This window comes from Solea senegalensis, linkage group LG5 (genome assembly GCF_019176455.1).
Source record: "Solea senegalensis isolate Sse05_10M linkage group LG5, IFAPA_SoseM_1, whole genome shotgun sequence".
Taxonomy (NCBI): domain Eukaryota; kingdom Metazoa; phylum Chordata; class Actinopteri; order Pleuronectiformes; family Soleidae; genus Solea; species Solea senegalensis.
The window spans coordinates 24,296,981-24,324,793 of record NC_058025.1 but is presented as its reverse complement, the minus strand read 5'-3'; the positions used below and the strand labels follow the sequence as shown (position 1 = coordinate 24,324,793).

At 42.6% G+C, this 27,813-nt stretch overlaps 1 protein-coding gene across 1 annotated transcript in view; it reads right to left on the bottom strand.

Moving 5' to 3' along the window:
- galnt9 (polypeptide N-acetylgalactosaminyltransferase 9) overlaps positions 1–27,033 on the bottom strand; it is an 80,130-nt gene extending 53,097 nt beyond the window's left edge. The window contains exons 1-3 of the mRNA XM_044027041.1: positions 25,942–27,033; positions 14,487–14,667; positions 3,812–3,978 (exon numbers count right to left, since the gene is read on the bottom strand). Coding sequence (XP_043882976.1) covers positions 3,812–3,978; positions 14,487–14,667; positions 25,942–26,182 — 589 coding nt within the window. The 5' untranslated portion in view covers positions 26,183–27,033. The remainder of the gene's footprint in view (positions 1–3,811; positions 3,979–14,486; positions 14,668–25,941) is intronic.
- Positions 27,034–27,813: the final 780 nt, after the last annotated feature.

The window sequence follows — 27,813 nt, the reverse complement described above, 5'->3', positions numbered from 1 at the left end:
CTTAATATATTTGTTTTTTTGGGTTATTTCAGCTTACTTTCCACATTGAAAAGGTGTTTAAAGAGCACTGAAACACTATTTTTTGCAATACAGGTCCCAGAGTGGGACAATCTCAAAATGCCTCCATGGCGTTTTCATGTTTATGACCAAATCAAAATGAGTTTTTGGACATTGTTTTGGTCTATCTGCTTTACGACTGGATTATTTTACATTGTAACGTAAAAGCGTTTGCTTTCTTTGCTTTGCGTTCTTCTTCTCTGTGTTGGTGTGGGCAGTGTTGCAGTGCCGCGCACAGGCCTGGCATATGTACTACAGCGCTTGGAGTACTGTATTTACAGAAAACCAATAAAAGGTTGTTGTCATGGAGCGTCCCATTTCTGTGTGGATAAGGCGTCAGTCTCTCATTTAATGTAACCTAAAGCTGTATTGTGTAACTCTTGGTCATTTTTCTTGTTGTCGATGCTGTCATTCTGCCTCTGTTTGGTCTCCGTGAACATAAAGGATGTAGCATTATTTGTATGCTGTGAAAGTAAGTAAGTGTTTAAACATTTTACTCTACAGTGAGAGAGTTTCCACATCTTTTTTACATTATACAAAAATGATGAAAAGAAAATCCAGAGAAAGCGTAACGTGTTCCATTTAATCTGATTTGATATATGCAATGTTTAAAGTGATTCAGCGCTGCCAAAAATTAATATTACAAGTTCCACTGAGCTGGTCCTTAGTTTATATCCTGTTTTCATTACATGAATCATTAAGTGATCAATTTGGTGGTGGTTTTTGCTGGAATCCAATCCTTTAGGGCTCATTAATTTCTTCGTTGCCACCAACACGGCAAACAACTGTGAGCCGGAGTCGTCGCACAGCCTAAAGCTCATCAACGGGAATGTGATTTTTGCTCAGACTGCTGGAACCAGTGGCTGTGAATAAACCTCCCTGTCACCGAATAATGTCGGTGGCTGTATCAGTGAAGGAAATGTGTTGCGGCAGCGAGGCAAACATGCTTTCTGTGGGTTATTCATTATGCCAGGAGTGAGCGCGGCCGCACCAGCGAGGCGGGACAGACAGTGCCATCCGGAAAAGGTCACACAGCCCGGCGCGCATGTTAATTGTCTGATGTCGGAAGCCGAGCGACTCCTGAGGAAGCGCTCAAACATCGGCGCAAATTATCATCACGTTCCCGTTAAACGCAGAGAGGGACTTGCCGACAGACGCGTCGGTTTGCAGATCGTGACCTGAAACTGACCTTTTCATTAAAGATGCGAGCGGACACAGAAAACAGCAACGCGCCGCCGTCATGTACGGTGATGTCGGTGGAGTGCGACTGTCGGACTGCGACGCTTCACATGAAAGGTTACGACAGACGCTACAGCAGCAGTGACAGGAATTCACGTTTAGATTTAGCTTAGAAAAAAACGTACATCCTCTACATCACTTTCAGTGTGTCACTTTTTCTTTTTCATTCACCTCCCCCCGCGATGCTTTGTGGCAAATTGGGTGACTCTCCTGGGTTTCATTAACAGGCTGGCAACTTTGTGATTTAAATGTCAGGATTTCAGATATTCATGATGTCTGTTGATTGAGATGGTTCCTCATCACTCACTCGCTCAGTCGCTCAAGAGGCGCATACAAATGAAAATGTGTTGTCAGATTTTCTTTCGGTCAGGCTTGTAATTAATTCATTTATCATTATTATTATTATTATTATTTAATAAATGCTGGATTTTGCCTTTTGTTTCCTTTTTGGCAACTTAGATAAATTAAATCAGCCTGTTCAGACCTCATCATTAGCTTACAGTGTTTTCAGAGCGGCAATCAAATCTAAGTGTAATATTTATTCCTCTTTCACTCGTGCTTTGGTTTCTGCTAAATTCCCGACTAACATCCTGCTAAGAGGATGCTCTGTTTTTACCAACTGTGGTCGCTGACCTTGTCTGCGGGAAAAAAACTCTGATGAAAAAGTACAAGAGTGAAGGAAAATATATTAAACTGTGGGCCAATTTACCATAACATTGAAGTGGAAGCTGCTAAGCTGAGGAAAAACGATGTTAGTACTCAAATTAATGTTACCATATTGAGCTTAGCCAGATGGGTTACTTTGTGTGCATTTATTGCATTTATTTGTTTATTGTTGCACCTACCTGAAGTCGCTCCACATGAGAGTTTTGTGTTTTAGAGGTTGTAAACGCTCACGACAATATTTTATGGGCCCAAACGATGCCATTTTGACAGGAAATGACATTTATAGCCAGCAGCATATACAGTATAACCCGGAAATATGTCAGGCAACCGGTCTCTTCACTGGCTGTTTTCATAAAAAGTGAAGATGTGAATAGCTGTTGTGTGCCAGGATCCTGGGGGACAGTCGGGGGGTGTTTTATAAGACAGCAGAGGTGGATCACAGATCACCGCTATAAAACACGCTCAAAGCGAGCGAGTGATGGGAACACACAGTAGAGCGATCGCTTCATTTCAGGTGCTGAATCGCCACGCTGAAGACACAACGCTCTAGATTTGCAGCTTCCTTGTTGGCAGTTAAAGGGAAACATAACTTAGAACTAAAGTAAAGTATGTAACTCGTGTGAAAGCATTACAAAACCGTTCTTCTATTTGACAAATTAGGAGCACGGGCGTTTTAATTTAAAGTTAAATTTCCCCATTGTTTGCATTGATACAATATCTAATGACATAAAATAGCTTTTTGTGTGAAGTGGAAGCATCCTCTGGAGTAAAAGGAGGGAAAGTCTATCAGAGCGTTGACGATGTTGTATGATCAGAAATACCCAGTCCTCCTGGTTTCTCTGGAATCTGAATCTAAAGTTCACAGTGAACTCTTAAGGCTTGAAATCACCTTTACAGCCATTTCTCAGAATGTTTTCCTGTAAGCAAAGTGAGTCATGTTTGCTTACGCCGGCGTCAGTCGTGACATCCGGAGCTCTATTGAAGCGTATATAGTGACAATACAGCTGTACTTGAGAAATCTATTTCAGGACAACACTAGTAAACATGTGGAGGAGGAGGAGGCGTCTGTTCACTGGTTTGTAACAGGTCCCTGTTTCGTAGTATGCAGTTAGAGTCTCAGCAGGGAACGTGTGCCAGTGGTGACTCCTTCCCGGCCTTTTTTCAGTATGTTATTTATGCACCCGGTGCCTCTGCCAGCCTGAGGGAGGCAGGCCTATTATTCCGTGCCAAGTAAAGGAGGGCCAAGTGTCGTCTGGAATCTAGTTCACTGTCCCTCCTCCTGCAAACAGGGAAGCTTTTGGGATGCGGAGAGCATCATCAGCTGCCGTGGGTGTCTTAGTGTGGAGGCATATTAAGCCTGTGCCCACATCACCATGGAGACTGTAGTACACACAGCAATTCAAATGAAACAAAAAAAAAAACCCTCCCTTCTCTTCTGTTTTCTTAATCTAATAAAAAGCCCGATCTTCAAGAGTCCAGGCCTCCGAGGTCCATAATCTTTTTATAAGCCTAACACACACACACACACACACACACACGATAACTTAGTAAGATGGACTACTTTGGCAGGAGTCCAAAAACATCACACTAAATCATCTTCGCATGAATCTTTAGTTCACCTTCTGCCAGGGAAGACAATGATGAAATATGATAAATAGGGGAACTGTCTCAACTGCATAAGCAAACCTACAGGATTAGACAATGAGAACCTGCAGGCGCTACAGGTTTTCATGATTTAGAGAGGATGAGTCAGAGAAACTGATGAATGTGGTAGAAGAAGGTAGCACTTATTAACACCGTGGGTCTGAGTCTTATTATTATGTTAGACTTCAGTGTTAGTGTGTCTCACCGCTGTCACTGTTGTCGTCCACCAGGATGATCTCTTTGAGCAGGTGCGCCGGTGTGTGGTTGACGACGCTGTGGACGGAGCGCAGGATCACCGAGAGGGCTTCGTTCACGAAGATGAAGACCACGGAGATCTGAGGGAGGTCCTCGGTGTATGTCAGCAGCTTACACCTGTCAACGTACACGACACGTACGATTATTACGCCACAGTACATCAAAAACCTGACAGTTACTGTATGTACAGAACAGATTACACATACATATATATGAATATATATATATATCTATTTAGATATATATATAAAAAGGACATAGTCTTCCGGTTTGGACAATGAAGCCAAGGAAGTACAATGAAAATAGCAATTAGCCACCAGGGGGCATCTCTGTTGGTTGCAATAAAAACCTCTCCTAAGGAGTTAATCTTGTAAATTATTTCCCCAAATTAGAGGAAAAAATATGATAAATCGTGGCACATATGAACGGACACCAGTGTTATTGGTATCATCCAATAGAAGCCCGGTTTTAGGTCTGACATGGCGTCAGACAATCTCAAATCTCAAGGCTTCACAACTCGACTATGTCAAGACAACAAGACAATGTCCATCTTTATATGCCGTTAATGTGCGACAGTCGGGAGACTGAGCTCAGCTTTGCATAAAGACATAAAACAATAGAAACTGGCTCGCCTCCCTCTCCTTCCCCTGGTTGTACCTTCTTATTTATCCTGCAGAAAGGAGAAAATGTTATTGATCCTCTTATATAACTCTGTGCAAGGAGCAAATAATCCCCCCCTCACACCACCACCACCCTCCAAGATGTACAGCCAAACCCCCTTTACAAAAATACTGCTTGTATTGATTTCAGTATTACAAGCAGCAGCCAAACACAGGTTAGGAATGAAAGTGACAAAAGTGAGGTCAAGCAAACGCACAGAGTGTAACAGCACAAACAGTATGACAAATAGCGACGGGCAGATGTGTTCCACTTTGGTCCCCTTAAGAACGGCCTGAAGTTGTTTAATGAAACCCCTTTAACCATGGAATCCCTTAATGGAGCCTGAAATTGTATATATCCTTGAGGATGTCTGTGTTGCCCTCCATTCATGACGACAGCTCTGTCTGAGAACTGCCTGCAATAAACACACGTCATAGCTTCTGAAGGTCTGATTATTCATCCTAGAAAAGGTTCATCATCGTTTCCTTCTGATAAGTTTCTTTTTGATGGCCCTGGTTCTGTTTAATTGTGGAGCTGCAGCTGTCAGACCTGCAGGAATGAATATAGATTCAGTCACTGAACCATAGAGAGCAAATAGTACATTCCTCCAAAGGGTTAAAGACCAAGTCATATGGACCTATAGTAGCACTCATTTTATTATCAGCACTTAAAGAAATAACACAAACCTAATAACAGGGAACGGGAGGAAAAAAAACCTTTGTATCAAGGGTATACATTACAATGTCTTCTCTTATTTGTCAACAGTCCTGCATTCCTTGGGATCTGAAACGTAGATATGATCTTGTCATGCTAGTGAGAAAATGAAATGCTATCTACCTCATGTAATCTTACAGAAATCTGGATTCTGTGTGGTCTCTGAACACGTCTGTGATCTTTGTCTGCTGTGTGCACAGCATGCGTCGTCAGCTTACGTTCAAATAACAGTTACAATTCAGGCTCCAATGAAAAGGAAAAAGTCTATAAATCATCGCTAAGTGACATTCAAAGCCCCTTTTCCACCTATGGTCCCAGCTCGCCTCGGTTTAGGTTGGTTTTCCACTACAAAATAGTACCGACTCCACGTGGGCGGAGTCATCGCTGAACGGCTGCATGAAACTGCCGTGACTTTGTTTTACACGAGACACACACAGAAAAACAACATATGCATGCTTTTTCAGCATAAGTTGCCGTTCAATGATAGCAAACAATAGCCGGTGACTTGTAATTTACACTGTGTGTCCACATGACAAGTGGAGGGGGGCAGGGCACCCATCCGGCGCCATCACAGCCCGAGTTTGCAGATACTGATAAGTTGTAAAATGCCCTATTGGAGCCGATAAGTCAACCATAACGACAAATCGCTTGGCCTGTATCTGAAACCTGTCTGTGCATAAAATTACAGATGGCAGTAGGTGGAAGAAACCCAATCCATACACGCCTTTGCCGACACAGAAGCCATGATAATATTAGAATGATATACGGGGATGTGAATATGATCCCTGCTCCTTGTCTCACGGCTCACAACCAAGGATGTCTCCATCTCTTCCTTCAGAAACTGCACTCGCCACCACCTGTTGTTGTCTGCCTCCATCTCTCACTCTCATACGACACGGACTCCATGGTAACCTGTTCTGTGTGTGTGATTTGAATCCCGTTTCACAATTAAACGTTGTAACTGAACAGTCGCTCGGTGCGATGCGCAGTTTCCCGAATCGCGTGACGCTGCAGCCGATAATTTCACGTCTGTTAAAGTTGTCACTTCCAGTGAAATGCAGTATTTTTCCACAGACGCACTGTGGCTTTGAAGTCAGAAATAACTGTTGACTGAACAGGGGGAACTTGGCCAATTCCTATGGCAACTGTGACACACTGCTGCAATTAGGATGTGAATGCAGCGGTTGACAAACACATTTTCCTTGTGCCTTTGTTTCCCCGTGTCTTCGCATATCTTATTCATCAGTGCTGAGTCGGAATGCAACGGGGATAATGAGGTGCTTAGGATAACCGTTGTGGTTGAATTATTTACCACAGATTTTGACTGTGATGAAACACTTGTAATAGCGGCCTGTATGAGCAGCCCAAATCCACATAAATCATCTGTAGAGTAAACAAATCTATAAGTTGCGTCTCAAGTCGGAAAAAATAAAAAGGTATGGAGCAAAGTTAACGACACTGAAATGGCACATTTGTCAAGTTCGTGTCATTAATGCTTTAATGAGAGAATAATATTGATTTGTCATTATGTATTAATGCCACATGACGGCGACGAAGATGAAATTCAGTCCCGACGGATGTTATTTGAAAACACAAACTGCCTCATTAACCTGAATCACACATTCGAGCTGCTACAGGAATTAGTAATCGCAGATTATAGGATACAAGGAGGGATTACCAAATAAATCTGATGTCATGAAATTTTCAAATGTCGGAAAGGGGAATACCAACGTGACCATGATTTGTTCAAACACGGCACGTTAGGCACTCTTTCCACCCTTGCTGTGAGCCATCTGAACTCCGCTGGTACTCTGATACTCCGGTGAACCGGGATGCCAGCATCAGCGATCAGCGTCTATGAGGTCAGGCCGCGGGAGAGCGGCCGCGCAGCAGATGGAGCCCAGCGTGCCGCTAAAGTTACATCCTCCTCTCTTCACGCATTGGAACCCTCTTCATACGCCACAGCTACTGGTGTGAGTGTGTGTGTGTGTGTGTGTGTGTGTGTGTCTGGTGGGCATGTGTTCACAGGTTCTCACCTTTCAACAATGAGAACTGGCAAGAGAGAGAGAGAGCCTCGTTACTTTTGTTGGAGACACGACAGATGGAAACGTATTGACTTGTAATACTTTGCATCAATAACACGGTGAATATAAGACATTCATAATCTACTCCCCGTGTTGGGCTTTACCTCACTTTTTTCTTTTTTACATCGTACGCCGCACAACTCGTAACAAAATACCACGAGTCACATCAACTGTAAATGAATCCCTCACAATGTGAGCAGTTTTCTTGTAAATAATTAATAGTTAGTCTAAAGTTATGTGCTAATCTAATATAGCACAACTAACACGATTAATTGTGTTTGCTTCATGTGGTTGTTGGACTTTGACCACAAATGCTCCCACACCATCCAAAGAAGAAGAAGCCACTACTGTATGTACCAGGCTTTTGGTTTTTTTAACAATAAAAGGACCAGAGAACGTCCTAGTGCATTTTTCCAGAATCACTTCCAATATCTGGCAGTTATTTCCAATGTATTGCATGTTTAACAATTTAAAATGAAGAAAAACTGATTTGTTTTGTTAAATTTGAAATTTCAAAAGTATAAAACATTTCTTTCAATGTTTCTTCGTCTCTCGATGTATGTACTATGTACAGGTGTTCTTTCCAACTCACTCCTCTCTGGCGACAAAGACGCTGAATCGCCGGTTTCCTGCAACAGCTCGAGTAAAAATTACATATAAATGCTGCAAAGGTGTAAACAGCCGCCTGCTGCAGTTACCGTCTCCATTATCTCCGTCGAGTGAAAAGAAAAACAGAAAAGGTAAAAACCAGGAGACCGGAACAATGACCTGAAGGGAGGTTACACAAGCTCTGAGGGGAAACAAGTCAGTGAAGCTAAATATTATATAATAGATATAATAAATAAATCTATGCTACAGAAGTGCTAATGTTATGGGCAAACAACCAAAAAATGTGACAAGCTTTTTTGTTTAAAGCAAAGTTTTCTAACCCTGTTACCGTCATTAAAAATGTACAGAAATTGACATTTTTTCCAAAGCCAATTAAAGGATAATATAAATAAATTAAATACAGGCCTGTAGTTGTGGTCTTCAAACAGACTTTGACAATATGGACCAAGCACCAACTTATTTTCTATACAGTAAGCTATACATAAGCTGTTCTTATTTAATTCTTATCAAAGACTGTTGCAGTGATTGAAGTGATGTTGAAATAGAGGTCACACCCAGATCTGGCTCATTTAGCAGCTAAATGCTGCAAAGGTGTAAACAGCCGCCTGCTGCAGTCACCGTCTCCATTATCTCCGTCTATTAGAGTGAAAAGAGAAACAGAAAAGGTAAAAACCAGGAGACCGGAACGATGACCTGAAGGGAGGTTACACGAGCTCTGAGGGGAAACAAGTCAGTGAAGCTATATCATCCTGTGATTCATAATCAATGTATAGATAACTCTTAAGCTTTCACCATCACCGGCTCAAAAATAATTAAATTAGCATTTCTTGCTGTTTGTCATTCATTAGTTTCACAAGAGTTTCCTAGGGTTGAGCTCCAGGCACCAGGTGCAGGCTTACAGGTTACGCGGTGAGGAGCGACCCGGGTTCGTCAGCACTGGAGTTATTTAATGGCAACTATTCCTGCATGAAAATGACAGTCTGCTGCCTGATGTTGCTCTCTCTCCCTCTCTCCCTCCCTCTCTCTCTCTCTCTCCGTGCAGCATTGCTATTCTGGACTGGGAGTGCGTAATTCCATGCACTGTAATCAGTCTCTTCCATTACCACAGCCCACATGCATTTGACAGCCGAGGTAACGAAAGGAAAACTAAACCAATGAGAGCGAGAGAGAGAGAGAGAGCTGCATACATCTTGTACTCTATTCTTAAGAGTAAATGCACAAGTGTGTTGATTGATAACCCCTCCTGTATCATTCCAGGCCTTCCTGGTGCATTTATGCCCTCCCTCAGCAACTCCTTTGTTCCCTCTCACAGCTTTCTCTATTGCCTCTCTCAATCAGCGCTGCCAGGTCTATAAATACAATCTGGCAGTGAGTTTGAGGGAAGATTTTTATTTATTTATTTATTTAAGGTAGCGTAGAAGTCACTCGGAGAGGCTAATGAATACTAACCCAAGTAATATCTTGAAAATGTCAGAGGGGCGGCCTCATGACTTCTTGTTGAGATGTGGCGGGAGGCGGTATTTCAGTGTCAGGATCGTAAAGTGAAATTGTAGTGCCATCGCTCTGCTTACCGGATCCAATTTAGGGCATCGCTCACCCTTAAATTTGCACCTGTCTGCGGTAGCAGGGAGCGGCCTTGTGAAAGCGTAACAGGATGAGCGATCTCCTCATCTGTTTGTAATGGGACTCAGCTCACTGGCCAGTGCTCATAATTTGACCTGGAACAAGCATTGACAGAAACAGAGTGCTGGATTAAGATGTATTTCGACCACTCCTCCCTCTTTCTCCTCCTCCTGCCCTATAGCTGCTGCTCCCCCCACACACACACACTTGCCACTCTTATTTTCTGTGAAATTTCACATTAACCTGCCGTAATCCACAGAGGGCCAGGCAACAGCACAGCAAATTTCCAGTCCACAAGCACACGGTCCTTTCACAGAGATAATTGTTTGGCCCGTCATTTCTCTGACCCTTCAAGCAGATAAACTCTGCGGCACGGGAAAGAGCAACCATTTTCCAGCAGGAGCTCCTCAGACTTTATGATCCCATTCTGCAGGATCAGACTCTCAGGAGATGAGGTAATCCGGGTTCTTCCGGTAATCACCCTCTCTCTCACACACACACACACACACACACAGACAAACACACGACCGAGGGTTCTCGGGGAAACAGAGCATTCAGTAGTCTTCGGGTTTAACAACAATTTTTGACAAAATATAAATCAAACCTTTCACAAGGTAACATTGGAGATGGAGGTCAGATTAGGAGTAAGTGAATAAGAATCCTCTTACAGGAGCGGGAGCTGGAGGGTGAAAGGTCGGTTTGATGCCTTGAATTGTGTTTTAAAATATTTCCTTTTTACTTTGTGAGCATCTGTATTCTCACCAGCTTTTCCGCCGTTTCTTCTTCTTTTACGGTTTCTCTCCCTCTAGCACGGCGAGGCTCTACGACCCTCGGTGTCTCCGTTAGGAAACCTACTTTGGGAGGTGAAAGAGCAGGGAAAAGAAAACGCAGACTGGCGGTGAGTGAGGATTCTAGGTTTTTGTGCCGGGGACCATTTCAGCTGTGAGCATTAAGAATTGGTTTGCTGCAGGTGAGGGTTTCTGTAGAATGTGCAGATCACTCACTCACTCGTGGCAAAAATGGAGTCGAATTTTTCTCTGCTCAGGTCAATTAAGAACCCGGTGGAAAAAAAGGTGTCTGGTTCTTGTATTGAGGCCGTTGAAATTGAAGAAATGTTATGTGATGTTATTGGAAAACTCCGGGGAACTCCTGTGTGATGTAACTTCTTTTACTTTTTAATTACAGACAAAACTGTATTTGGCTTTAAACATCTCAGAGAACAATGATATGACCATAATAATGCTACTTTTGGACGGCATTTTCATGTCTTTCATGTTTATTTTTGATCATTTCATGTCATTTGACTTGGATAGAAAACAAATACCCAGAAAAGTTGTCTTCTAAAACATGCAAAACGTGAAAAATTAGAAAGCATTCTGTCCCTAAAGGATGCTTAAAAAAACGACGAGAGCCAAAGACCATATCACTCTGGTATTAGCTTCTCTCCACTGGCTTCCTGTACAGTTCAGAGTTTAATTTAATTTAAAATCCTCCTCCTCCTCAAGTGCAAAACACTCGATCTTGACGATCAGGCCACACTGTGCTCCCAGCAGAGCCCTCGCTTACCAGGCTCCTCTCCAGTGGATCCAGACTCCCTCTCTGTATATAAAGTCAGACTCAAAGCTTTTGTCTCAGGGAGGGTGATCCAATCGTTCCGTCTCTCTCTCTCTCTGTCTTTTTAAGCATATCACATGATGACACGACACTAACTTTGTTCTTTTTCTCCCCCCGAATAACCCCTGATGATTAACCCCTCCGTCCTTCTATAATACAGTACGTATGATCTCTCCTTTCCTTTTGCTGTACAAATAAAATTCGATTATAAGGAGTCGCTTATCTTAAACTTTTTGCACTTCTCTGTGAGGCTTGAAACTTTCTTTTTCTCTCCCTCCCTCCGTCCCCTTCTTTCCTCTTTACTCTCTGTTAATGCTCATGGTGTCATTCTCTCCTCTATCCTCTTCTCTACTTTCCATTCTTCTTTTCGCCCACCCCTTTTTCCCTTTCCCCTCCTCTCTCTCGTCTCTTCTTGACCTCGCCATGGAAAGTGCCTTATAAGATAATGTATGTTGTGAATCGGCGCAATACAAAATCATATTGACTTCATGCAAACGCCTCATTTCAGGCTGCGAGGAGGTACGTTTATGAGATTTCATCATGTGCGCAGACCGCTCCCCTGAAAGTGCCAATTAACCACCTGTTCCACTCCATTTGTGCGCAGGTTCCATTAAAAAAGGAAAAAAAGAAAGTGAGTCAAAGACTAAAAGACCTTTAAAAAAAGCATGTGGGCAATGGAGTGAGTAAGCCTTCCCATTAGCTATCAACACAGTGATGATGTGACAAATGATGTATGTATTTTTTTAAATTTAAATTAAGATTGTCTTGTTCTCTTCTCCTCTACACAAACTTAAACTGTACACGTGCATAAATAGTGTTTTTCTCATTATCTTATAAATAATTAGCAAACACACACACACACGTGTTCCCTTTTTGTAACGTGTAAGTTACGTTATTTAAATGTAACAATCCCTATTTACTTCTATACTTATACTAGAGTTTATCTCACAGATAGGCGTCATGAACAGATGCTTCACTCGATTTATGTTCTCGGACATCACCTCAGGAAATAACTGTAAATTTGTGTCTTAAAAGTATATTAATAACATATCTTTAGGTGATGTGAGGGGGGGGGGACTGTTGCCATCATTTCTCTTTGGTTCAGTTTAACGAGGGACTGCCAAAAAACCTTTTTGATGCGTCACCATAGCAACCAAACAATTGATTAAATTCCCGCTGATATAACATATACGCTCCTAAGAGATTGTGCTGTGCCGCCTGTAAACATATCTATTTTCTCTCGGTGGACAATGCTGTCCTTTGCGAAGAGCAGTACTTTGATGTTTCTCCCGTCTTTTGAGAAAAAAAATGCTGCTCCAGAAAAAAAATACAAAGGAAAATATTTTGCGCTGTGTTGTATTGATTTCCACTGAGCATCACGACAAAGTGTTCTGAGTTTTTAATCAGACAGCGCAAACACTGGATATCCATCATAAAGTCGTGCCTTACCTTGTTTGACAAGACGTCTTTGTACTTCTTTATGTGGTTACAGAAGAAATATTCAGTTTCTGGGAAAAGTGAGGTGATAGATTTACAGCCAGACCCAGAGACACAGATCAAGACAAAGGAGTAATCCTTCCCGTCTGCACAAGACAAACAGCCCATGTCGCTAAGTGCCAATAAAAACCACAAACAATAATCACTTCAACAAAAACCCTGCAGTCACTTTCCTTTTGTCTAGGGTCACATTTGTGTTGATTATGTTGATTAGAAAAAGGAATCCTAAAACCCTTCAAAGCCAAAAACTCTCTACACAGACTTTATTAATTAGCAAGCTCCTTTTTTTTTTACTTGCCCTCCTCCTCCTCCTCCTCCCCACTTCCTTCTAATTTTTATGATTTATGAAAAAGCCCAAGAACAAAGCAGATTGGATGAAATGACTTGTTGTCCCTGGTAAAGCCCTCAGAAACCTCCCGTGGCTGCTGACGGGAGATTACGTGGCTTTACGGATGAAGAGAATGTAAAGCATCAAGCAGGAAGTGAGGATGTGACTGTAGAAAGAGGGACTCCACATATATATATATATATATATATATATATACATACATGTATATATATCCAATGAAACACCCATGACTACTTATAAGTGGAGCAGAGTGTGAAAAATAGGGAGAAAAATAAAATGACAACTTTGCATATTTCACATTTGAATGGAAATGCTGGCAAACAAATGCCGCTCTACTTGACATAGACGGGTCACAAACAGTTTATCCTCAGTCACCAGCCAATGGCTGAGAACTCTGACGTTATTCACATTAAACGCGCTGTGGAATGTGCTCGTTTCAAATGTGTCCCACACTGCGTAAAGCCATTCACGGTTGACGGCTCTCCCGAGCAGCTTTACTACCACGCCATGTGTCACTGGGAAACTGAGGGCGACCATTACAATATTAATGTCTTAAAGCACAAGGTGTACAGGAAAGTGCCCAACTGGCAGCCATTAAATTTACAAGATAGGAACCAAAGACAGACAGCTTTCCGTCCACGTGAGTGTCCACAGTGCACATGCCGTGCCGTTGTCTGGGTTTTGCATAAAAACATATAATAATAATTCAAATAAAAGCGTGTTTGGTCACAGCGCTGCTTTGGCATCCGGAGACGCATCCACCCAGCCTGTCACTGACATCTGCACAACACACTCACAGCTGTTTCTGAATCACAGCCATTTACAACACATTTGTCCTAAAGGCAATTAAAACCCAAGAAAAGTACTAATCTGTTTGGAGGAAGGGCCACGCGGTCGGTGTAGTGGTTAGCATACTTTCTGCTTGGAGTTTGCATGTTCTCCCCGTGTGTGTGTGGGTTTCTCCGGGTTCTCTGGCTTCCTCCCTCAGTCCAAAATCATGCAATATGGGGATTACTCCGCAGGTGTGAGAGTGAATGGTTATTTGTCTCTCTTTGTGGCCCTGCGATGGACTGGCAACCTGTCCAGGGTGTGACCTAGGTCGCAACCTGTCCAGGGTGTGACCTAGGTCAGCTGAGACTGGCATAGCACCCAGCGTGACCCTCGTGTGGAGGATAAAGCGGTAGAAGATGGATGTTTGGAGGGAATAACACACACATGAACATGTAATGCAACTAAGACTCACAATAAAAACTGGAAGAAGAAGATAAAGAGGGTGAAAAAACAAAAAGAAAATGCCAATTTCCCATCTAAATGTCGTGCTGTACGCTGTGTGTCTTTATGGAAATTGAGTGCATCAACTGCTGCGGGGACTAAACTGCCAAATTGTACGGTTACACATCGAAGAGAGTGGGTGTAATTGGAAGCGCAGGGGGGAAAAAAATGAGAATAAACTTGAGGCAGACGTGCAGACATACTTTTTGGGTCTGTAGTCGGGGATACTCCTGTCCAAGGAGATGCGGTCACTGAGCTGAGCGTTGTAGCCGTACTCCTCGTACTTCCCCTCGGCATCACGGCTGTCCTCTCCCAGAGTGGCAGCAGCTCCCCCCTGGCCAAGTCCTCCAGGTCCCTCCACCAGCCCCATGGGCTTCGCCAAACCTGCCAAAAAAAAGAAAAAAGAGACACGGTCAAACAGATGTACACGGCCTCACATGGAGGCAAACACACTCACACAGAAAATGGACGGAGACAGGTGAGGAGAGTGAAGTCATGCAGAGGCGAGGCTGATTGACATTCTGTAGAATTGTGAGGAGACTGGTGTATGGCAGCTCAGAGAGTCAGCGGGGCTCATCCGGGGGGCATCATTACACTGTCTGTCAGTGAAAACACCCACACGGACACAGACGTCACACAGATAAGCAGAGCAGAACAGGAGCTGGGAGACGCAGTGGTACAGGCGCCAACAATAGAGAGAGCAGGGAGTCACATACACAAGCACAGGTCTGAAACAGTCAGAGGGGTAATCAGGCCTGAAAGGAAATCCATGGTAAAAAGAATCATGGTTAAATCTGTTTTTTTGCTGGCTTTGGGATTCTAACAGCGACGGAGGACTACATTTAAAGAGAGGTGTAACGCAACAAAAATTATGTTATAGTGTATATACAAAGTGCAAAGGTATAAAAAATAAAACATAAGAATTCTATACAATCTGAAAACCCAAAATATAGCTGGAATGCTTCATTAGACGGTGGACGTACTTTAAGATACAAGAATGAAAAAAGACACTATATCATATTGATATGTGTATTGGTCGATTGTGGATGTTGATGTTTGGTGTTGTGTGCTGGGGCAGCGGACGCCAACAAGATCAGCAAGATCCTCAGGAAGGCTGGCTCCGTCCTGGAGGTCCAACTAGACTCTGAGTGTCTCAGAGGAGAATGCTGTGTGCACAGAAGCACCTTCAGCAACAGACTCATTGTCCCTCCGGTGTAACACAGAACGCCAGAGGACGGTCCTTACTCCCTGTGGCCGTCAGACTGTTTTAATTCATCTACCTCAGAGAAGACACTGCATTTATTCAGGATAACATAGACGGCTTCATGCACTCTTCTTTCAAACGAATCGATCTTCCCCCGGCCAGAATGTGAACTTTCTCATCCTCAAAAGAGTGTCCTATGTCCTGCAGATGCAGGTGGACAGCTGAGTCCTGTCCAGATGTGGTCATGCAGTGGTTGTGGACACTCTACCCTCATTACATTTCACTGCATAAACCACATTGTCCTGTCTCTCTCGTTGAATGCTGCAGGGTTTTGTGTACAAGGTTCTTTCCCCAACAATTTTGTCATTTTCTTCCTTGATTCAGACTCAGATTTGCTTTCCTGATGTGTTTCTCCTGTTGTGGGTGTGTTAGTGACCCAGTGGTGCAGGGCTCTGATGACACCAAGTTTGTGCACTGCACAATCCATGAAGGCCAGGTCTGATACTATTGCTGAACAGAGCCAATTTTTTTTTAGAGAAAAGGACAAAGTATAGGTCATTAATCTTCAGGAGGACCAGGAGACAGAATAATATCAGCAGCAAGTAAAAGCAAAAGATACATACTGCAGTTTTTAAGTGCTGTACTTTTATGTTCCAGCGAAAACTCAATAAAAACTCGTTTCATATAAAAACAGATTTTAGTAAGGTGACATTTCTCACTCTAAATAGCACTTGCAGCGATTCCATTAACATGTATGCATTCTGGTCCATACTATTTATTTATTTATCATCTGGAAATCTCGTATTTCTGTCACGCAAAATACTTTCACTGACTCGCACGGTTATTTTCTAACCTTGAATCGCCATGAAACTGAAGAAACACTTACATCTAAACAGTTTTGATCTTCAGAAGCCTGTTGTTCTACGTCGGTTTTATTTAACGGATTTTAAAGTCACTGATGTTTACAGAGACATTTAGTCCAACAAGAAGCCACCAGATGTTACTCTAAGCTCCTAAAGGCTCTGTATGTCTAATTATAGAAGCAGAGAGTCGACTGCATTCAAACAGTGTCTGTGGCTTTGTTTTATCCCTCAAAGAAAAACTGGGTGCTTAGCGGTGAATGAAAGCCGGTCCTTGGTCTGCCCGGTCATATCGGTCCTCTGTGGTCTAATGTAACATAAATTAAACACATGGGTCGGATAAAAAATGGATTTATGGTTGTGATTAACAGTCCATCACTGACTTTGTCAGAGACAACCTTCAAGAAGAAAATTAACTGGGCACTGTCAAAAAAAGAGAGACCCTTCCAGGGATTACTAATATTAACTTGTGAACCTTCTCTTGACTTACAAAAATAAAACATTTAACACCATCAATTGCCACTAAATTTCAGTCTTATGTGTAAATAGATTTTTTAATCAGAGAACGAGCTTGAGCTAGAACAGTGGTGCTAAACACAAATGTGTGATTTCATTACTCTCATTCCAGTTTATATTAAATTAATAATTACAATGTTTCCTTTTGAATGCGTGGTGTTTTAAAGAACAGACAAGGTAACTATACTAAAGTGAAAAACATGGGAAATAGCCATAGACGACAACAGCCAACACCAAAAGTAATTAAGTAATTAAGTAATTAACCCAGAAAATAAGTGCTTTTGTCCATTTTCCCAGATGAAATTTCAATATCTGGCAGTTAAAATAGCGTTTTAACAATCTAAAAAAATTATTGAGGAAAAAACACCACAGTTTTACACAAACACCCGATTTTGCGTGTTAAATTTGAAATTTGAACAGCATAAAACATATTTAAAATGACATTTGTTTGAGTTTCTGTCTCAATGTCCAAAAACAGGACAAAAAAAATGGAAACTATGTACAGGCATTGATTAAGATGTGATGAAGACGCCTTCCTGCAACAGCACGAGTGAAATTTGTGAATAATTTATAACCAAAAAAAAACACATAGAGAAAAGTTCCAAGTGTTCAACAGTAACCTCTCTTCAACCTGGTCCACAGATGGTATATGAAAAGGTAAACATAACTTTGTTCGATTGTTTCTCATTACCTTTTTACATTTAGCAGAATTATTTTGACCTTAGCTTGATTACAAAACTAGGAAATAAATACATTTCATTTATTTTTATGATCCGTCATTGTCCACCTGCAGTACCTGCCTGAGCCACCAGGTGGCTGGACTGTCGACTGATGCTGTGTTCACGCGAAAAATGAGATGCTTTAATATGCTAGCTGAGTTAGTTAGCTAGTAAGTTAACACCATGACTAGCATACTGACACATGGCGGCTAACATGTGGATAAGCTAACAGAATAATTAGGTTACTATATCTAGTATGCTAGCAAGCGAACAAAATACTTACTATTTTTAAAATGCTGCGGAAATAATACATATTTAAATATATTTTATATATACATATATATTCAATAAAGTACTGCAACAAACAACTTACAGACAATGCAGTGTCGAGCCGAACTGCAGAGGTAAAGGAGACTAAAGGATGTCCAACCACAACCTTTCACAGAGCCTTAGCTAGATGGTCAACAAAAAGGTTTCACAGAAAACCACTAAAGTCCAGGAGGTCCGTGACAGTGTATGTGAGCCAGGTTTAATGGCAGCTCTGTGTTTCCATGTCTCAGACAATTTTGACAACCACACTCTACAAGGTTTTGAATTGGGATGGCATTTTAAATAGTGAAGGTTGCTGTTGTTCATATTTTACATTCAAAGACTCTTCAGCAAATAGAGAAAATATAACACTTTCAAACCTGAGTATTCTTCACAGTCCTCCAAATTTTGAATTTGTACAGCGTAGCATTGTAAAGGTTCTGTCTCTGCCAGCCTTCACCGTTGTTTGACGATGAACATGACCATGAGACCATGGGGTGATGTCAGAGTTCGACTTCCACTGTGCCAGTTTTCCACAACAGCAGATGGACACGGAGACGGCGAGGAAACCGCGTTCACCAATGAGCAGCTCCGTTCTCAGCCTCAAACCCCCCAGGAGCCGCGGCGTAATCTCCATATTTGGATGGCCTCAAATCTTGCAGTGCCACAGAAGATTTGTAATTGGAGCTGAACGATACCAGACTGGCCTCTCTCACGTGAGAGGGATTTGACGAGCGCCACGCGAGCCACTGTTGTGGCATTTTGACAAATACGGGTGGGGTTCACGTCATGGACTCTCCATCTGGCGCGTCGGCTCTCGTGATACAGATGCACAGATCCCGAGCAGAGCCGTCGACTCAAATCTGGAGGGCCTCTCTGTCCGTGCATGAGTCAGCCAGGCTTTGTGTTCTGGTCACTGTGTTATTTTGCTTCAGTTCTGCCTGCAACCTGATTGAAATTCCATTGTGGGATGCTCAGAGAAAAAGGCCTGAGGGTCTGAGCCGCTGCTGTTTCACAACATGAATTTAAAGATCCTAATCAAGCCGTTTCATGATAAAGAGTGCGTATTATTTAATTTCTCAAATTAAAACAGTGCATTTCTGCTCTTTCCAAACTCAGGTCGTGGGGGATGTTTTGCAAGGTTCTATTATGATGCTGCTGAAAAATAAAACATTTTGATTATATCTGTAAGGCAATTTGAGGAGTTTCATTACAGTGTCTCTGTGGCGCGGTTTCATCTTTTATGTTTTCTCCACTTCTTGTGAAATGTGTTTGTTAACCCTTAGAACACGGAGATTTTCGGCCTGAGCAAAAAGCACTAAAAATGTTAAAAATCGGATTGAATTTGTGAAATGTGGAATTACATCACACTTCAAAGTTAACTTGGTTTGTTTTTATGAACCAACATGATCAAATTGTGTGTCTTCTGGACAATTATTGCTACTTTATATCACTACAAAAAAATTCAATAAAATGAATCATAACTTTGACTCAACAACATAAGAAGATGGAAAAAAATGCATTTTTTAAAGCCTTAATATTTGACCTATAAACACACACCCCCAGGATGTCCATATAAGGAGTTGTGTATTATTCCCATGGATTATTATTCCTCAAGCACTAAGGGTTAAAAAGCATTAAAGAGCGTGCACATGCAGAACTGAGAAATGCTTCCATCACAGTGAAATATCAAAAATGCACCGTTCATATGTAACATAGCACTCATACTACATGGGTAAAAAAGCTCTATTTCTATACAGACAGCGTGAGTTAAACATGTATGGAGACATGAACCTAATGTGAGGCACTTTGTATAAAAGCATTCAGTGCGTGAGCTTTTATATTCCGTTTAAAAAAGGATGACAGCGAACAAAAGGCCGCTCAATATAAAGACAAAACGCAGTATTTCATCATCTACTACTTTATAAAAAGTCATATCTAGGGACAGTGTTATTCTTCAGCGCACTGTTTCGAGATGCAAGTTCACACTCCAAACACCTTTATCGCACTGCAAAGCAATTACAGCACAACATCTGCTTCATCCACCCGGGCTGCGCTGCATTCTAATCCACAGACGCAGCCAGGAGTGGATTCTTGCAACGTCAGGCAGCAATTTAAATCTCATTGTGTCCGCGTCGTCCACGTCTTTCTCCGCGCTCCTTTCTCACAACTCATTTGTCCACATCCCCTGGACATGACACGTTCCCTACAGTATATTATACAGTAAACCTGCACAATGTGTGTAATCCAGTCTTTACAACACGGCGTGCTAAACTCAAAGGTGACCCCCTCTTTACTAATGAATGATTTAAGAGCCAGAGTGGATTTATGTGTGTCCAAAGTGGTGCAGCAGAGCTCTAAATATTGATGTGAGGGGAGAATCGGGGATTGAGAAATCTCTTCAAGAGGAGGAAAAATAACTCGTGCTTGAGAGGTTTAAAGCCTTCAAAGGTCAAAAACAAATCTGTGAAACAGTGAGCGCTGCATTCATTCATTCAAGCGCTGCCACTCATAACGGCAGCGGCCATGTCAGGAGGAGAAGAAACCTGGAAATGATCTCTCAACAATGAAATGTTTGTCCTTTTCAAACATTTAGGTCATTGTCAACAAGTAGAGTTATCACACAATACTCATTACATCTTCAATCTACATTATTAAAATTATCGTTGAGTCATGAAACAAACACTGCACACTGTTAAGCAGATTCATGGATAAAAAAATCTATATTATTTTATAGTTGTCAAGACAACAAACGAGCACTAACTCCTGTGCCGCAGGTGCACCCGTGGTAATTTGCCATGGGAATAATACACGACTCGTTATATGGACATCCTGGGGGCGTGTGTTTATAGATCACATATTGAGACTTTAAAAATCTCACAAATTCAATCCAATTTTGAGTACTTTTTGCTCAGGGGTGCTTATAATAGTTGATGAAAATGACATTTTATTTTTCATTAGACTTCATCATTAGATCATATATTCACTTGATCATTCATTCATTCCTTCATTGTCATAATTATTGAACATGGGGCTTAGCTTTAAAGAAACTTCTTACAAGTAACAATGATGATGACGGTGCCTGAAGCTCCCTGAAGCTGCCTTCACCGCTCACCAGCCATTTTTACGGCCCCTAACTGCAACTATTTTCTTTATTTTATGTCAAATCACTCATGTTTCCCCACCACTATTTTTTATTACACATTAATGTAAATCTACCTACAATAATCACTCTTTTGTTTCATTTCTAAAGACGAGTAACCATTTCAAAAACCGTCTGTTCATTTTTCAGTGGTTTGCAAATATAAAAAAAAACAAAAAAACTCTTGATTCAGTCAGAATTAACACGTCAATATAAATCAGAGGCAGAGAGAAGATGAAAATGCATCTTTAACTGTCCAGCTTGATAAAACTGACCTTTCCTCCCTGCGTCATCATTAAGTGATGATAATGTAGTCGCTGCATGACTCTTGACCAACAATGTGAATTAGAGGGCCGGCTTCATCTGTGGCTGACTGCTGATTGTCAGGTGAGCCGCTGAATTCATTATCATCATTCCGAACGCCTGAGCTGCATTGATTTTTATCCATTTCTGAAAATGCTCCGTCGACCACGTCGGCCTAATCTGCATTTCATTATTAGAATAATATTTCGCGTGATTGGGCCGCCTGCGGGGGACACAGTACGGAGGCTCGCGGAGACGTCCATCACTGAGGTACAGTCAAAGCGTCAAGTATGTGTGCAAAAGAGAGAGGGTGACATTTGTCGTTTCTCATCAGGCTCCTGCCCCGGCAGGCTTAGCATATAAACAGCATTGGTTTCTTTTGCCACAATTGGACATTTGCGATAAGAAGCATATCTGGGGCGGCAGCTGGGCCTGCGAGGCTGCCATCGCATCGGCACCTACGTACCAGGGGAGGAGCAGGAGTGACGTGCATGGCTAATGACAAGCGGCAACTTGAAGAGTCGCACTTTTTGCTTGCAAGAAGCAGGATCTGTTTCCAGGTGAAAGCAGGAAGCATCATAAAAAAGACAGCTCTCGTCTTCCTGTGAGAAACCAGGCCCCACAAATCTTTTTATTGAACAGATTCTAATGATTCAGTATTCCCATCACTAATGTCAATAATGACATCCGCCATCATTTCCCAAGACAAAGCCTCAAAGATGCAACCACCAGGGACATCAGGAGTTTTCTTTAATTGTGTTTACACAGTAACGCCTGTAGGGGCAGTGTTTGTTGCAGTTGGTTCAGCACCAGTATGTGCCCAAACAATGAGGTCAGTTGACTCTGTAAATCTCCAATTAACGTCTAGATCCGTGTCTCCGGATCCACGTCAGTGTTGTTCTGAGTGACTTGATTGAAGCGGATCTGCACAAATACAATGAAAATCACATTCGAAACCACCTTTTTATGTGGTACGTGTATTTCAGCTGTCCAAACTGCCAACAAAAAAGCAAGATAGATACAATCTGGATATGCTTAAAAATCCGATTTGCAGTGTAAACAAACCTAAATAAAGATAACGGGGTATTTTCTGGTTCCAATGCAGTACCTGAGGTCAGAGCACTGCTACATAATCCTGGAAACAAGCTTCAAACTCCTCATGTGATCATCTGATCATGCAATCCACGTCATCATCATCATCACGTTACTCATTGCTGCAGCGAACGAGATGCTGATAAAGCCTCAATGTTGTTCTCTCGCTGAGAGTCCAGTGACCGTGCATCAGTCGACCGTAAAAGTCGAATTCCCCAAACTGTTTATGTCCTTCCGATCTAATTGGACCTTGCTTTAGGTCCCATAGCAGACCATTGCTAGGCAATAAACAACAGAAGAAATGGGCAATTACTTCATATCACTGCCGGACATGGTAATAGTTATTGGCACACTGAGTCCTCTCCTCACCAGAGCGATTCCCAGTGGCCATAGAACACAATTTGTGGTCTGTGCACGGCTTAGAAAGGGGGGCAGTAACCTGGGATGTGAGGATGTGAATAAATGTCCCATTAAAAAGCTCAAGACAAATCATCATGAGATGATGACAGCCAGCAAGTATGGCCTCGCCTATGTGGACGTCTGGGTACTCAATCCCAGGGTTAAGAGCCATTATGTAACCGCAAATAATCCCTTTGTATGTTTCCACGGCATGTCTTAATAACAAAACAATAAAAATAGGTCTACTTTTGATCACTTTTCACGGAGAACATGAAATAAATATAGAAAAGTCAACGCACTGGCCAACTCGCAGTTGTTTCATAGGGGTTTGACCATGACGATAAAGCATTACAAAATATATTTTAATGGGGAAATGTTGCGTATTATATCTTTAATTTGGCACCCGTTTTGTTGTTTGCGGATTATAAATGACCTGCCACTAACACCGTCTGACATCTTCCCTTTAAAATATGTTCTTCTGTGAGCTTCTGTTCTCTCGTGCTCCCACTTTATATTAACTTTGTGGAGACTCAGGCCAGGACACTGTGTCCTGGCCACTTGGCCTCAGTGGCTCAGCACAGTCTGGAAATCTGATATTTGATAGTTTGTTCACACACACACACACAAAAAAAAACATTCAGCCCTTTTTGGTGGTAAATTCATTGATATTGAGAGATGCCAATACCAATTTTAGCCCATTATCATTTTCTATAATTGACAGTTTATCCAGTTTATCTTCAATGCAACGTTTTCTTTTCCTAAATACAGTTCCAGCTTGAAAAGTCCAGCTGGTAGAAGCTCATAAATGTGCAGGAGAATAACCCTTTCCCTTGTCTGTCGCGACTTTTACACACAGTGTGTTTCTGTACCAAAGCCTGTAACAGTGCATGGGGCCGACTGACTCAACTGTATTGTTTCTATATAAATGCTAAACGACTGAAAGGATGCATTGTACGTTTTTGAGAGGAAAAGGGCCTCGCTGGCTGGATACCGGATGCCGAGCATAGCTAAAAGTGACAGAGTGACCCTCAAATAGCCGCTGAAGCTCAGGCTAAAGTATGCAAGGGGAAAAAACGCCATCGTTTTTTGTTGTCATCTATTTTTGCTTTTTTAGACATATATGTATATCAAATGGATTGGGGTCTTCCTAACAATACAGTCGCATATAATCCTCCTCACGTCTGGAATTTATTTTCCATATCTGTTTAAGCTGCGCTCAAAGGAGTGTCAAGACCTCTATAGCAAAGAAATACAGCGGCAGCAGCAGCAGCAGCAATGACCTCCTCCCGCACAGCACAATCGCTCACAGTCAGCCTTCATCCCGAGCCACAGACGCCTGCAATTTACGGGAATGACAAAGTCACAAAGTTCCCAGGAGAGAACAGTAAGCGGGTAAATAGCTGACATCACATGATAGATTAAAAACCAGTCAGCAAACGCTTTGCTCAGAGGTAACGTTTTTACAGTGACGCATGAATGAAACGGCACTGGTTAGTTCTCATTACTCAGCTTGACGAGAACCGAGGAGAGGAGAACGCCTTTTTGTCACCAAAGCAGTCAATCAACGGCGATGTGGGGGAAAAAAAAAAGAAGATACCCATGATGCCACTTAGCCTCGTGATGTTGTCATTTCAATAAATGCATTGACCCGTCGCAGGTGAGAGTCAGTGAGAGCCGGCCCATTTTCCTCTCTGTCAGGAACCATTACCTTAGATTCAGATATTCACACTCAAATTAATTCTTTGAGAATTTGATCGTACAGGAGAAAGACAATGTTATTCAACCTTTACATCTCCCACAGTTAGAGGCAGAAATCTTGGCCAAGAGCTATTTAATGACTTCATACAGAGTTGAAACTAAATGAATCAATTACTTGAGCTATAAGGAGGTAAATAATGCACTTTTAACAAGTAATTGTTAATGTGATTATTCAAGAAGAGAGAGTAGAAGTGTTGCTAGCCCACAGATTATAGGATTTAAATAATATACTTGTTTCATTGGTGCTTGATTTTGACTTTCTGGGACAATAACAATGTCGGAGTCTAATTTTTATGATTTCTGGGGACATAAAAGGTTTGTTTACCTCACTGGAGTCGTTTTTTTGTTTGTTTTTTTAATTACTACTACAGCTGATAAAATATTCTATTGTATCTGTGGCCGGAGTTGTAGTTGTAGGGGATTTATGCAAATTAAAAACACAGAGTCATACTGAATGTAACTTGATTTCTGCCGAGGAAGAAATCTGCCTCACAGACTAATGGCCATGTAATGAAATACAAGTCTGTCATTCTGCGATGGAGCCGTTACATTAGGCCTCGCCTTCAAAACTCAGACAGCTTGTTAAATCTGATATGTTTCGCCAGTCGTCCCAACGGCGAAAGGACAGGAGCTGCTGCTGCAGAGATGGAGACAGGGATTCAACAGAGCTCCCACACACACACATCGATACCCAAAGCATAACTTTATGTGAAGTTTACACCAAGTCAATTATGGGTTAAGGGTGTTGCAGCCCGAGAGGCCGTTAAAGTAACGGCCCTGTAAAGTCAGTCCATACAAAAGGTATCGAGGCACATGTGGCAACTATTGCACAGCGATACATCACCCTGCTTCATTAGCTTCTTAAAAGGCAGGTTGGTGCTTAAGAGGCAGCAGGTATTCAACGGCACGTCTGACTTTGCTTCATGCATAAAATGAAGTCGGTGTTTCCGAAGACAAAAGGTGACAGGGAAAATGTGCACTACTCATCGAGAGGAAAACTCACGTGATTTGTAATCATGGTACAACAAAGTTAGAATGTTTAAGCACTAAAAATACACTTTTGTGCTGTAACAAATGCAATCACTCTGAATGTTTCACTCTGTTTGCGACGCGTATTTGTTGTTTCCTGTCGATACAAACGTCATTATTACAACCACAATTTAGCAGTTTCTTCAACTTTCCCTCAAGACCAAACCTTTGTCGTTAGTCAGCTGACATTTATCAACATCGACTGATTTGAAAATGCTTTCTCACGATAACCCTTTTGACCATTTGGTCCGGCTTCATTTTCAAGTTCTCCCAAATAAACCTTCAAGACAGTGTCAGTGACAAGACTCGACACAGACTGTATCTCACCATTTAACTGGTTGTAGACCACGTCCTCCAGCCGCTCCAGTCGCTGCAGAACAGACTGTCTGTCCACCAAGTTGGAAACTTTGCCATTCCTGGCTCGCAGCCTCTGGTCAGAGATACGCCCCAGCTGGATGAGCTCCTCAGACCGGTCCTGGATCCTGCAGTACACCGAGAACAGGATAATCCCCACGAACACTAGGATGTTGACGGTCAGCAAAGTTTTGATTTTGCGTGCCACAGCCATGAAAGGCGATGTTGTCTGGCTGACTCAGTCAAGCCCAGCTGCTGTCCATGCGTGGTGGCCTGCTTGGTCACCTTGCTGCGCGTTGCAGGAGCCTTGATTCCCCTTGATCGATCACCTTCAGCACCGCGGACAGCTCCGGTGGCTGCGCTCTCGCGCCGCGCCGGGATTTCTCGCTTTATGAGCAAAGTTCAAGGTGGAGAAAAGGTTGCTGACGGCCAGTGCGCTCGGCTCCAGTCTGTACAACCGATGTTCGTCTGTGGCTGAGGCGGCTGCACACGCTCCGCTCTCCTTCCAGCTACATATTACGGTGGAGAAGCGGCGCCCGCACGAGAAGATTTCGTCCTCTTTGACAGCAGATGGCAAAGCATCTCCAATCCGCACCGTGATGAGCCACCAGTTCCCTATTAACCCCGATATGCCTCGTCCATCTTACAGGGGATGCACTGCAATAAGCGACTGTAGAGGAGCATCATCCTCCTCCTCCTCCCGCTGCTGTGCTGGGGCATCGCTTTGCTCACAGGCGTCTGTGGTCACTCCATCCGTCCCGTTCTACAAATATGATCCCGTCTAAAGAGCTTATGCATTCACTAAAACGCTTCAAAAACAAGGCGGTGTTTCTCTTTTTCTACCTCTCTCTCTCTCGTTCGCTCTCTCTCTCTGTGTCTCTCTCCCTCCGCGTCTCTCGCTCTGTCAAGGTCCGTCACTCCATTGTTTCTCGCCTCCTCGGTGGTGCAGAGCGGGACGAGTTGTTGGGAGCAGATTCTCCCTCAGATGTTGTCAAACGATGCTCGGCGTCGACAGAGAAGATGTGACCGGGTTCTGGCATGCTCTCTCTCTCTCTCTCTCTCTCTCCTCCTCCTCCTCCTCCTCCTCCTCCTGTGTGAGAGGGAGGAAGAGCCGCCGCTGCGTCCTGACGTTCACAGACACTATCATGAATATTCACGAGCTGTGTTTGGGCTCGCAGGGTAAAATAAACAGCACGCCTGTGAAGGCGCCAATACTTCCACTTGGTGGAGCAGCCTTCGCCCATTATCAATTAGTGGACTGTGAAGAATGTGCGCAGAGATGTGTCTTTGCCATCTGATCCGCGGGTTAACAGCTTCCACCCCACCTCTGATGCCACTGCCAGGGGCAACACTAAAGCTTTTAGTGCTTAACATCATCTGTGGTGTTGCATGCTGTAGGCTATTACATGTGCACGTTGTGTAACTGACCCCTCACAGGTCACAAATCACACACGAGGCCGGAGATTAACATTTTTTATACGATCAAATGTGAATTAACACTAATGTCACGTTAGCTTTTACAATAACTGCAAACAGTGGCAGGAAAAAGAGTCTTGATTTCCAGCAGAATTGTAAACAAACAAATGCCACCGTTGCGTCTCTCGCCCTCAGATCTTTCTCTCCGTGCTGTGCACCACTGAATAGATTTCCTTCTGTTCTGGAGTCAGTGACCTTCATTTCTGTTTTTTTGTTTTGTTTTGTCTTCTCAAAAATGGACCCACTCCATGGTCTTCATACAATATTTGAGTTTCTTCTGTAATGAAGCTTCCAGGCCTTTCAGGACATGTTCATCAGTCCAAGCACATTTGAATGACTCAGTCTCAGACCAGTTATTTACCCCTGCTC